This window comes from Lepidochelys olivacea (genome assembly GCF_965140295.1).
Source record: "Lepidochelys olivacea isolate rLepOli2 genome assembly, chromosome: 23".
Classification (NCBI taxonomy): Eukaryota; Metazoa; Chordata; order Testudines; family Cheloniidae; genus Lepidochelys; species Lepidochelys olivacea.
Window position 1 is genome coordinate 14166179 of NC_140433.1, and position 11741 is coordinate 14177919.

General features: G+C 64.7%; 1 protein-coding gene across 1 annotated transcript; it reads left to right on the forward strand.

Moving 5' to 3' along the window:
• Positions 1–181: 181 nt before the first annotated feature.
• On the forward strand, positions 182–11257 carry TFE3 (transcription factor binding to IGHM enhancer 3). Its single transcript, XM_084612635.1, has 10 exons — positions 182–486; positions 4199–4312; positions 5056–5305; positions 5990–6262; positions 6721–6822; positions 7214–7331; positions 7492–7548; positions 7879–7954; positions 8093–8240; positions 8468–11257. Exons 1-10 carry the CDS (start codon positions 374–376, stop codon positions 8846–8848), a joined length of 1632 nt encoding a protein of 543 aa, XP_084468761.1. The 5' UTR covers positions 182–373; the 3' UTR covers positions 8849–11257.
• The last annotated feature ends 484 nt before the right edge of the window (positions 11258–11741 follow it).

Genomic DNA, 11741 nt, shown 5'->3' on the forward strand with positions numbered 1-11741 from the left:
GGGCTCAGGGCTGGGGGGGGCAGGGGGCTGTGGGTCCGGAGTGAGGGGCACCAGCAGAGCTGTGGGGGGCTCAGGGCTGTGGGGGGCAGGGGCTGCGGGTCGGGAGTGAGAAGCACCAGCTGTTCGTGTGTCAAATGCCCCCCTTGCACCCCCCCGGCCGGGCTGGGGGGGTGTTTCCCTGCGTGACGTCATTTCCCTTGGCGATCCCCCCCCAGCCCAGGGATGAGGCAATAACGCCCCGGCCGGGTGTTTATCGGCCGCGATCGGGGCTCAGGGGGTCCCGCAGCCGCCCTCGGCCTCGCGCCCCCCCCGTCCGGCCGGGACCCCCGCTCGCCCCCCCGGACCAGGAGCCCTGCGGGGGGGTGGGGAGAGGATGTCGCATGGGGCGGGGCAGGGGGCCCGGGATCCCGACCCCCAGCGGCCTCCCCCGACTGTCTACGTCCTGCTGGAGGGACCCCGCACGGCCGAGGCCGTCCAGGTGCTGAGGTGAGGGGGGCAGAGACCCCCGCCCCCCCCCGGGGACCCGCTGTCTGCTGGAATCCCCCTCCCTCCACGGACCCCCCTTTCCCCCGGTGTCCCCTCCCGTCTCGGCCTCCCCCCACCTTGACACCCCCCATCCTTCTTCTTTGCCCCCCCCAGTATCTGCTCCCCACTTTCGCCAGCCATTCACCCCCCAGCTCCTGCCCCAAACGGCCCATGCTCACCCCCCACCCCCAATTTCTAGGGGACAGAACCCCCCCCCATCTCCTTAGCTTCCCCTCTCCAGCATTCAGGGGATGGGTTCAATCTCTATGTACCCCTTCTGGGGGGGCTGCGGGTCGGGAGTGAGGGGCACCGCAGAGCTGGGGCGGGGGGGGGGTCCGGAGCCCTCAGGCCGGTGCCCGGGGAGGTGCCGGGGTCTCAGTGCTGGGAGCATCTGTCCCGGGGGGGGCCTGGGTCGCTGTCTGCATCGGGAGTTCCCGGCTGGGGGAGGGGAGTGGGGCCTAGCAGTTAGAGCAGGGGGGCTGGGAGCCAGGACTCCTGGGTTCTCTCCCACGGCTCGGTGCCTAGACCGGGTTGGGGTAGCAGAGCCCCCCTCCCCCAGCCCTGCTCTGTGGCCATTTCTGGCCCCTCCCTACCCAGACCCCCGGGCTCCAGGGTCTGGTTAATGATCCCTGGAGTGGGGCGGGGGCCACAAGAGGGCTAGTCACTGGCGGTCACAAAGCGAGTTGGGGGAAGGCCTGGAACCCAGGAGTCCTGGCTCCCAGCCCCTCTGCTCTACTCACTAGCCCCCACTCCCCTTCCAGAGCCGGGGAGGGAACCCAGGAGTCCTGGCTCCCAGCCCCTCTGCTCTACTCACTAGCCCCCACTCCCCTTCGAGAGCCGGGGAGGGACCCAGGCGCTCTGCTGGGGGGAGGGGGGGCAGTGGAGAAGGCTCTTGCGGGGTGGGGGGCGGGGTTAGATTTCAGACAAAGCTCCAGTGAGGGGGAGGGAGGGAACTTCACCTTTCCAGGAGAACTGGGGCCACGCAGGTGAGAGGGCCCCCCCCACCCCCAGACCCCTCCACACCCAAGGCAGTCTGGAGCTGAGCTGACCCCCACCCTGTGACTTCCCCTCCAGCTGCTGAGTCCGCGTCTTTCCCAGCCATTCAATTTCCTTCCGCCACTGGGAGTCCCAGCCCCCCCCCCCGTACCCCCCCCCGCTCTGCTGGTGCCCCTCACTCCCAACCCGCAGCCCCCTGCCCCATGTCATATTGAAAGCAGAAGCGGGTGTCTGGCCTGACTGCTGGGGGGGGGGTAAGGGGGGGAGACAAGACTATAACTCTCATCATTGCAATTTCCAACTCTGTGTGTATTTGGGGGGAGGGTGTATTTTAATCCCCAAAAGCCTGGAAAGGCCTAAACTCCCTTGACCGTTTGAACCCTGTCTCCAGCTGGGGTGTTTTGGGGCTTGAGATGGGGGTAGGGAGGGGCAGGGTGTCTGCAGAGACCCCCTCCAAAGAGCTGTGTAAGTATCTGGGGTCAAGGCATCCCCCCTCAATTCCCCCCCCCCCCGCATAAAAATTGTTCCAGCACCCCTGGATAGAACCCAGGAGTCCTGGCTCCCAGCCCCTGTGCTCTAAGCACTAGACCCCACTGCCCTCCCAGAGCCAGGGAGAGAACCCAGGAGTCCTGGCTCCCAGCCCCTGTGCTCTAAGCACTAGACCCCACTGCCCTCCCAGAGCCAGGGAGAGAACCCAGGAGTCCTGGCTCCCAGCCCCCCTTGCTCTAACCGCTAGACCCCACTCCCTTCTCAGAGCTGGGGAGAGAACCCAGGAGTCCTGACTCCCATCCGTCTTGGTTTGGGGCAGGCTGGTCATTAAATTACTTGAATGACCCCGTTTACTGGGGCGGGGGGAGTCCTGCAAGGCAGGGGCAGTCCCTGGGGGGGCGGGAGGTGCTTGTCTCCCAGTGCTGCCCCCTGCTGGCCCCCGTCACGTTGTTTATTTTTTTCCGCCTACTATTAAAAGCAACAAGCCTGAGGAGTGGTGGGAAAGCCACGGGCGGCTCCCCCCTCCCTAGATCACCCCAGTATCTGCCCCCCTTGGGCCGCAGGCCAGGAGCCACAATCCCCCCTCCGCCCCGGCGGGGTCTGATCCTTGGGGACGGACAGATCAGAGCAGGGCAAAGGGATGCCCCCGCCCCCAATCTCTGGCCACTAGTGAAATCTGCCAATTTCTCTTCTGGCCTTTTTTGCCTGGCGCTCTCCGGGTCCTAGCCGGGAGGGAAGGAGCGTTCACACCGGGTTGATTCGCTCTGGGGAAGTGAATCGGTTGCTCCCAAAGTGGGGAGGGGGGAGATTGACACCCCCCCACCCACACACGGCCCCCCACGATTGCCCCTGAAAGATCTGGCGCAGGTTGGTGCCGGGGAGGAAGGCCCGTTTGCAGCCAGGGGTGGTGGATCCGGAAGCTGGATTTCTCCCAGGCGTGCGCAGACTCGGTCCCTGTTCCTGTTTAGAGATTTGTCCCAGGGATCAACTGGATCCCAGATCCCACAAAAAGAGTTGGTTCCCCCGGCGGATCAACTAGATCTCAGCTCTGGCTAAGACATTCTCTTAGGGATCAATTAGCTCCTGCTAACAGATCCCCGGGACAGACTAGATCCTGGTAAAAGTTTGCCCCAAGGACCCACTAGATCCCAGCCCCCTCTCCTTTTTGGCAAGGGCTGCCCTGGCCAGAGATCTCCTGGGATCCTGGGCTGGGGCTGCACAAGGGATCCCGTAACAGATCCCTGCCTGCTCCACACAGGGTGAAGCCTGCAGGTTACAGGGGTGAGATCCCAAGAGAAAAGAAACCGGGGAGGGGGTGTTTTGTGGGTATTGTGGGGGAGAGGGGGGGTTGATGAAATGTCTTGGGGGTGTGGGTCAGTGCGGGCGGGACGGGTAGTGGGTCTGGCGAAGGGCGGTTGTTGTTTGTCGGGAGTTGTGCGTCTCTGCAGTGTTGTCAGGGCTGCTGGTTGGAGTGCGGAAGGTGAGAGTCTCTGGGGCCAAGAGGGGTGTGTGTGGGGGAGGTTGTGTGTTGGGGTGGTGTGGGAGGGTTGTGTGTCGTGTGTGTGTGTGGCGGGGGTTGTGTGTTGTGGAGTGTTGTGCAGGGCTGTGTCTGGGGTCATGAGGTTGTGTGTTGGGATGGCGTGGGGGGTTTTATCAGAGGTTGTGGGGTTGTGTGTTGTGGGGGGGAGTTGTGTGTGGCGCTGTGTATTGGGGTGGTGTGTTGTAGTGGGGGTTGGGTGTGGTGTGGGTGGGGTGTGTTGGAGGATTGTGGTGCATGAGTGGCAGATGGGGGTTATGCATGTGTTGGGAAGCCCCCCCAGCAGCCGTTTCAGGGTCCCCACAACCCCACCACCTTGGGTCTCCTTCTCTGCGTCAATCTCAAACCACAGGAAGTGTCCCCCTGCTTCAGTGTGTCTGGGGGGGGGTCACCCCTGCCCCCCACCCCTCATTGCCCGAGGGCCTGGCACCAGGATGGGCAGGGGGTGGGGAAGCATCTGGTGGCAGGGACCAGCCAGTAGGGGGCGCTTGTGAGCCCCTCATGACAATGACGCCCATGGCCAACGCCCATGGGCAACTCCTGTGCCTTCCGGGGAGGCACGAGGTGGGGACGCACCGTGGGAAATTTGCACGAGGGCCATGCGTGAGGATTCACACTCGCCCTGTCCCACCCCCCAACCCCCCACTCCAGCCTCGAGTCCTTGCTCCCTGAGTCGGGCATCGTCGCCGACATTGACTTAGAGAACGTCTTCTCCTTGGCCGGGGACAACTTCTACGAGCTCAAAAGCCAGCCCATCTCCGGGAGGTAAGGTGGCCATCTTTGGGGCAGCCATCTTGGATCTTTGGGGCAGCTTTTAGTTGGACCCCTCTCCTGTCACCCTCTCCCTGCTTTGCCCCCCCGCCCCATCCTGCCAACCCCAAGGAGATGCAATGACCCCAATGTCAGCCCATGGCTGTGGGGGGCGGGGCCCGTTCCCTGGGACAGCCTCCCACCCCAGACTGTCAGGGGGCAGAGAAGGGAGGGTAGGAGAGCAAAGCCCCCACCCCCAATTATACAAGTCCCCATCCCCAAATTGGCCCCAACGCCCCCATGGACTGAATCCAAGATGGCAGCCTTTAGCTGTCTTTGATATTTGCCTGTGGACAGTGGCGGGGGGGGGGGGGGGGGAATTGGCCTCCCTAGCTTGGCCCCTCCATAGCCCCGTGCAAGGACGGCCATTTTGGTGGCACCCACCTAAAGGAAATGCGTGTGCTCCCCCTGGGGGCTGGCTGGCACCATTGCACCCCGTGGGGCGGGGGAGTGGAGGGAGCCGGCCTGGGCTGGCAGGGGGCTGCGGGTCGGGAGTGAGGAGCACTGCAGGGAGGGGGGAGGGGAGAAAGTGCCCCCCCCCGAATCCTGTTTGTCCTGTTCTGGAATTTGCCGAGTCACAGGTGTGGGGGGGGGGAGGAGGGGGCTGTATGGGGGGGAGGGGGAGGATTTGGGGGGGCTCCACGGGGGGGAGGATTCTGTGCCCGCCCCCCGTCTCTAACCATGTCTGTCTCACCCAGCCCCCCGGCCGCCCCCCTGCAGCCGCTGGCCCCCCCGGCCCCGGGGGACCCCCCCGGCCCCAGCATGGCGTCCTCGCGGGTGCTGCTCCGGCAGCAGCTGATGCGGGCGCAGACCCAGGAGCAGGAGCGGCGGGAGCAGCAGCAGGCGGCCCAGTTCCTGCCCCCCAACCCCGCGCCCCCCACCCCGGCCATCTCCGTCAGCAGCCCCCTGCCCCGCCCCGCCGCCCAGGTCCCGGTCGAGGTGCTCAAGGTGAGAGCCCGGGGCCCTGCCCCACGGGGGGTGGGGGGTGCCAGCCCCAGGGCGGGACTGGCTGGCTCAGGGGGGCGGGGAATGGGGCAGGGGCCTGTCCCCTCTAGGGGGCGCCGGCTCCCACCCGGCTCCAGGGCAGGAAGGGAAGAGGCTGCAGGCATGGGGGAAGGAAAGGGGGCTAGGCTGGGGGTCATGGGGGAGCAGAGGGGCTGGATGGGGGCAGGGATTCATGGCGGGGGCACAGATTCATGGCGGGGCCTGTCCCCTCTGGGGGGTGCCGGCTCCCACCCGGCCCCAGGGTGGGGACTGGCTGGCTCAGGAGGGCGGGGAATGGGGCAAGGGCCTGTCCCCTCTGGGGGGCGCCGGCTCCCACCCGGCCCCAGGGCGGGGACTGGCTGGCTCAGGGGGGCGGGGAATGGGGCAAGGGCCTGTCCCCTCTGGGGGGGCGCCGGCTCCCACCCGGCCCCAGGGCAGGACTGGCTGGCTCAGGAGGGCGGGGAATGGGGCAGGGGCCTGTCCCTTCTGGGGGGTGCCGGCTCCCACCCGGCCCCAGGGCAGGACTGGCTGGCTCAGGGGGGCGGGGAATGGGGCAGGGGCCTGTCCCCTCTAGGCATTCAGGGGCTGGCTGGCTGGGGGGGCGCGGGGAGGGGCTCACCCCTAGCTGCCCCTGTTCTGCCCCGCCAGGTCCAGACCCACCTGGAGAACCCGACCCGGTACCACATCCAGGAGGCCCAGCGCCAGCAGGTCAAGCAGTATCTTTCCACCGCCATGGGCAGCAAGCTGGCCGCCCAGGCCCTGGCGGGCTCCAGCCCCGGGGCCCCTGCCCGCTCCCCCCAGGCTGCCTCGGCCCCCGAGCCCCACAGCCTGCCCCCCCGGCAGCAGGCCGCCTCGGGCCCCGGCAGCGCCCCCAACAGCCCCATGGCCATGCTGCACATCGGCTCCAACTCGGAGAAGGAGGTGAGTGGGGTCCCCCCCCGCTGTGCCCCCGCCCCGAACCCTGCCCCCCCTCCAGCCCCTCTGCTCCCCGTGTCCCCATCCGTCCCCCGCCCTGAATCCTTGCCCCCATCCAACCCCTGTGCCCCCTCCAGCCCCCATTCCCTCCAGCCCCCTTCTCTTTCGCCCTCTGTGCCCCCGCCATGAATCTCTGCCCCCATCCAGCCCCTCTGCTCCCCCATGACCCCCAGCCTAGCCCCCTTTCCTTCCCCCATGCCTGCAGCCTCTTCCCTTCCCCCCATCCTAGCCCCCCAGCCCACTCCTCTGTGCTCCTGCTGCCCCCATCCCAGCCGTCCTCCCTGTCTGCCCCTCTCCCGCCCTCCCAACCTACCCCGCTCCCTGCACACTGTGGGGGGTGGGGCAGGGACACCCACTCTTTCCCTCCACCCCGGGAAACCCGTCTAATGGCCCCCCCTCCCCAGATTGATGATGTCATCGATGAGATCATCAGCCTGGAGTCCAGCTACAATGACGAGATGTTGAACTACATGTCTGTGGACGGGGGGCTGCAGCTGCCCAGCACGGTAATGGGGGGCAGGGTCTGGGGGGGGCTTGCAAGGAGGTCCCCGCAGCTGGGGAGGTAGGAAGGGGACTGACATCCCTTTAAGGGTGACTTGGAGGTGGTGGCTGGTGTGGACTCCGCCCCTTTAAGGGCAACCGGTGTGCCGCCCCTTTAAGCCTGGCTGAGGCTCCGCTCCTTTAAGGCCGACTGGGGTGTGGGGGCCAACTGAGGCTCCACCCCTTTAAGGGCGCCTGGGAGGGCGGGAACCTCCCTGCCAAGATGGGCCATTGCCCCTGTAAGATGCCACCCCTTTAAGGCATCCTGCAAGGTAGCGGCCGGGCTGGACAGCGCCCCCGTAGGCCTGGAGGTGTCACTGTCCCACAATGAATTTTAACTCCTTGTCTCCCGCTCAGCTGCCGGTGGGCGGGAACCTGCTGGAGATTTATAGCAGCCCGGGGCTCCCGGATTCAACTGTCCCGGTCAGCAACTCCTGCCCCGCCGACCTGCCCAACATCAAGACCGAGTTGTCAGGTACCGGATGCTAGGAGGCGCCGTGCTGTGGGGATTGGCAGAGGGGGAGGGGGACATGGCAGGGGGCGCTTGCCCCCCCTTCCCTGGAGGTGAGTGCTGTGTCTTTCCAGACACCCGTCTGTCTGTCCCGCTGACACACTCCCTTCTTCCCCGGTTACAGAGAACGAAGCCAAAGCACTGATGAAGGAGAGGCAGAAAAAAGACAATCACAACCTGAGTGAGTGTCGTCCCTCCCCCCCCAGGGGATAGATCCTTCTTGAAGGGCTTCAGTTTGGGGGGTGGCACGGATATTTGTGGGGGGGGAGTCCCAGGATGCCAACCCCTCATTGCCCCCATGCGGGGAGCGGGGTCACACTTGAATGAGAAATCGTGCTGGCGTTGGCCAGGGGAACTCCCAGCCACATGACGCAGGTGAAGAGGTTCAGGGAGGCCTGGATGTTAATCGTGGAGGGGTGAGTGGCAGGAATTGGGGGCTGGACGGCGGGTGGGAGGGCACCCCGGGCTGGCTGGGCCCAGGGCGTCTGAGCTGCAAATTCTCCCTCTGCAGTTGAAAGACGCAGACGATTCAACATCAACGACCGAATCAAGGAGCTGGGAACCCTCATTCCCAAATCCAATGACCCGTAAGTGTGTGTGGGACGGGGGTGGGGGGTGCCGCTGTCCCCCCTTCTCTCAACACCAGACCCCCCCCCTTTCCAGAGCCAGGGAGAGAACCCAGGCGTCCTGGCTCCCAGCCCCCTCTGCTCCTTTCCTGTCCCCAGGGAGATGCGCTGGAACAAAGGCACGATCCTGAAGGCCTCCGTGGATTACATCCGCAAGCTGCAGAAGGAACAGCAGCGTGCCAAGGAGATGGAGCTGAGACAGCGCAAACTGGAGCAAGCGAACCGCAGCCTGCAGCTCCGGGTGCAGGTCAGCCAGGGGGTGCTGTGGGGCTGGGCTGGGGGCGCTCTCCCCTGGCAGTCAGAGCCGGGCGCTAGGGGGGGACACCGTGGGGCAGGGGGCTGGGCTGGGGGCGCTCTCCCCTGGCAGTCAGAGCCCGGTGCCAGGGGGGGCACCGTGGGGCTGGGGAGTGGGGCGGATCAGTGGGGGGCTCAGCTGGGGGCACGCTGCCAACCACCCCTTTTCTCCCCCTGCAGGAACTGGAGATGCAAGCCCAGCTGCACGGCTTGCCCCTCACCTCGCCGGCAGGGCTGCTGCCCCTGGGGGGCACTGGGGAGGGCGCCAAGCCAAAGGGCCCTGGCCCCCCTCCGTTCCTGGGGGGCCCCTCCTGTGCCCCGGATCCCGCCTCTGCCGCCTGCCTCCTGGACCTGGCCTTCTCCTCGGAAGAGCTGGGGGAGGCCGGGCTGGGCTTCCCCCTGGGCCTGGGGGCTGACGGGGGCCTGGAGGACATTCTCATGGAGGACGGGGGGCCCCTGTCGCCCCTGGGGGCCTCCGACCCCCTGCTGTCATCCCTCTCCCCCGGCGCCTCCAAAGGCTCCAGCCGCCGCAGCAGCTTCAGCATGGAGGAGGATTCCTGATCCTGGCCCCGCCCCTCCGGGGTGGGAGGAGCCAGAGGAGCCACACCTCTTCTCCCATCGGGCTCCGCCCTCTGGCTGTCTCCAGGCTCTGCCCCCCTCTTTTATAGGCTCTGCAAGCTCCCCCCTTTCTCTCCAGCTGCATCCCAGGATGTGGGCCCCCCTGCTTTCGCTCCATGGGTGGCGCCCCAGGCTCGTAAGCCCCTCCCCCTCAGCTCAAGCTCCGCCCTATTGTATAGGCCTTACCCCAGCTGTCAGTGGGCAGCACCTGAGTTCCAAAAGCTCCACCCCCTCCTCAAGCTCCTCCCCATCATGGAGGCTCCACCCCTTTTAGCAGGAGGGACTGGGTCTCAGAGTTTCAGACTCTGCCCCTTTTACCCTCCCTCTCTGCCCTGTTGTGTAGGCCCTGCCCCTTATCTGTTCCCAAGCTCCCCCCACTTTGTTCCCCCCAGGGAAGCCCTGCCCTCGCCAGACCACACCCCTTTTTCATAGGCCCCACCCCCTATATGCAGTCCCCGCCCTCTAGCCATAGCCTCCACCCATTTCCTGCAAGACATGCCCCTTTCCTACAGGCTCCGCCCCTTCCTCTCACACTTCTGCCCCTCTCCATTGTTCTCAATGGATGACCCCCCCACACACCCCTCTCCCCTATGCGCACGCCTCCCCTAAACTACCCTTCCCTTCCCCCCCAACCTTGATTGTGGAGCATCAGGGAACCCCCCCCTGCAGCCTAATTAGGGGTCAGGAGGGCCCCATGGCCTCTCCCTAACAGACTGTGTATGTGGGGGTGCTTGTGATGGGGAACCCCCAAAAGGAGCTATTTCCCACAGCTGTGTTAATATCGGGGTTCATTTGAGCCTGCACTGTGAACAGAGCCATGCGCCCTGAAACCTAAGAGGGACAAAATTGGGGTGTGGCCATTGGGGGAGGGGGCTGATCAGCCCCCACACGGCCCCCCCAAACCAGTGGGTGTCAGCTCATTCCCAAGGGGGCTTTACCCCCAATTTTGGGATGGGGGTGTCCCTAGTTCCAGCTTCTTCCAATACATTTCCCCCCCTTCTGAGTGTGTACTCCCAACATGAGCTTCATGGAGCTATGTATGAGGGGTTCCCTGGATAAAACAGGTATACCCCAAAACTTGTACTCCTGGGGTGTCTAGCTATGGGGTGTCCCTTCAGAAAATGGGGCACTGAGGCACTCCCCCAAATGCACCCCAAAATGTGCTCTACTGGGGGAATTAAAAGGGGTGCTCCTTCAGAAAATGGGGTACAGGGGGAATGAAACAGCTGTAAGCCAAATCCTGCAAGCCTGGGGGATCAACTGATAACGGGGTTCTCTCTTTTGGGGGGGGGTGCCGAATAACGTCCGAACACCCACATTTATCTCTCCCAAATTCCCTGCCATTTTGGGGTGACATTTGGAGGAGTGACTCATGGGCTCTAAGCTTCCATGGCCCCCCCAAAAGTGGCACCAGAAAAACATATGAGCGGGGGAGTCACTGCTGAGCCCTGTCCTTTCCATAGCCCCATTGGGTATATGTCCCCTAAATAGGGGTGATGAGTTTTTTTGGGGGGATCTATGTCTTGTGGGGGACTCAAGCAGATTTTGGGGCAACATGGTAGGAGGGGAATTTTTTTAAAATGCTTTTATTTTATACAAATCCTATTTTGTTTTTTTAAAGAGAAAATTATAACCCTTTCCTGGCCCGTACAAGCCGGGGTTCAGGGGGTTCTCATTTGCCTTTCCATGCTCCCTACCGAGCCCGCCGCCAACAACCCCCACAGGTCTCTGACTTTGGGGATGCAGATGAAGGATCCCCCTTCATTTCCCCCCTAGGGGGCAGCTCCCCTCCAGCCCCAGCGCAGGGTGCTGGCTGGCTTGGGGAGGGGGTGGGGAATGGGGCATGGGGCCTGTCCCCTTTGGGGGGCACCAGCTCCCATCAGCCCCAGGGTGGGGCACTGGCTGGCTCAGGGGAGTGGGAATGGGGCATGGGACCTGTCCCCTCTAGGGATGGGAAGGTGGTAGGTTCAAAGGGGGAAGGTGTGGGGTGATATGGGGGGAGGAGAGGGCATGGCTGAAAACAGGATGGGGAGTTTTTGGGGGGTGCTGCTATATAGCGCAGCTTCGGGGGGCTGGGTTGTATGGAGGGAAAGAGCAGGGAGGTTACAGATAGAAAAGGGAGGGCTGGGTTGAAGAAGGGGGCTGGGGGAGCTGTGGCTATTGGGGTGCATGAGAGGGGACCAGCAGCCTTCTGGGTGTGTGTGACAGCTGTATTACATTGTGGGGGGGACTGGCTCTGACCCCAACTCCACCCGTACCTCCCTCCCCGGTTTTGTACTGAGACATGGAAATAAATATTCGCTTTGAGACGCTTATAAATAAACCCAGGCCGCCGACGATTTTCTAACACGGCCCCATGTCCAGAGTCTGATTTGGGGTGGGGGTCGACGATTCCTTTGCTCTCTCGGGCTTCGGGGGGCCCTGGGCCCGTATTTGCGGGTGCTGGCCACTGCCCCGCAGGCTCCTGGCTCTTTCGCACCGGAAATCGGAGATTCTCCGGTGCCCGCCGGCCGGGGCTGGAAGCGACAAGGAGCCAGGGGCGGCTCGCGGGGAGGGTTGAGCCCGCCACCTTGTCTCCGTGCCCCCAGCACCTAGGCCGGGCAGCCCAAGGGCCTAATTCCTCCCGCGCTCGGCTGCCTTCACGGATGTAGGCCAGGTTTGAGGGCCGAGTCCAGCAGAGCCCATTGAGCTGCACCCCAGCCCCGTTAGCGGGGCAGCCCCCCCACCCCCCGGCATCCGGATTTCCCCCCGGGCTCGGCCACGTGGCCTCCGAGACGCAGCCCCTGGGACTCCCGCCCTCCTGATCGGCCCTGGCACGTCCGACTGAGCCCAAGAC

What these genes read in the sequence shown, in the direction of transcription:
- TFE3 (XM_084612635.1), top strand. Translation starts at nt 374, where the DNA reads ATGTCGCATGGGGCGGGGCAGGGGGCCCGGGATCCCGACCCCCAGCGG. An exon ending in ATTCCCAAATCCAATGACCC is followed by an intron (nt 7,955 to 8,092) that starts GTAAGTGTGTGT and finishes TCCTGTCCCCAG; the next exon opens with GGAGATGCGCTGGAACAAAG. An exon ending in GCCTGCAGCTCCGGGTGCAG is followed by an intron (nt 8,241 to 8,467) that starts GTCAGCCAGGGG and finishes CTCCCCCTGCAG; the next exon opens with GAACTGGAGATGCAAGCCCA.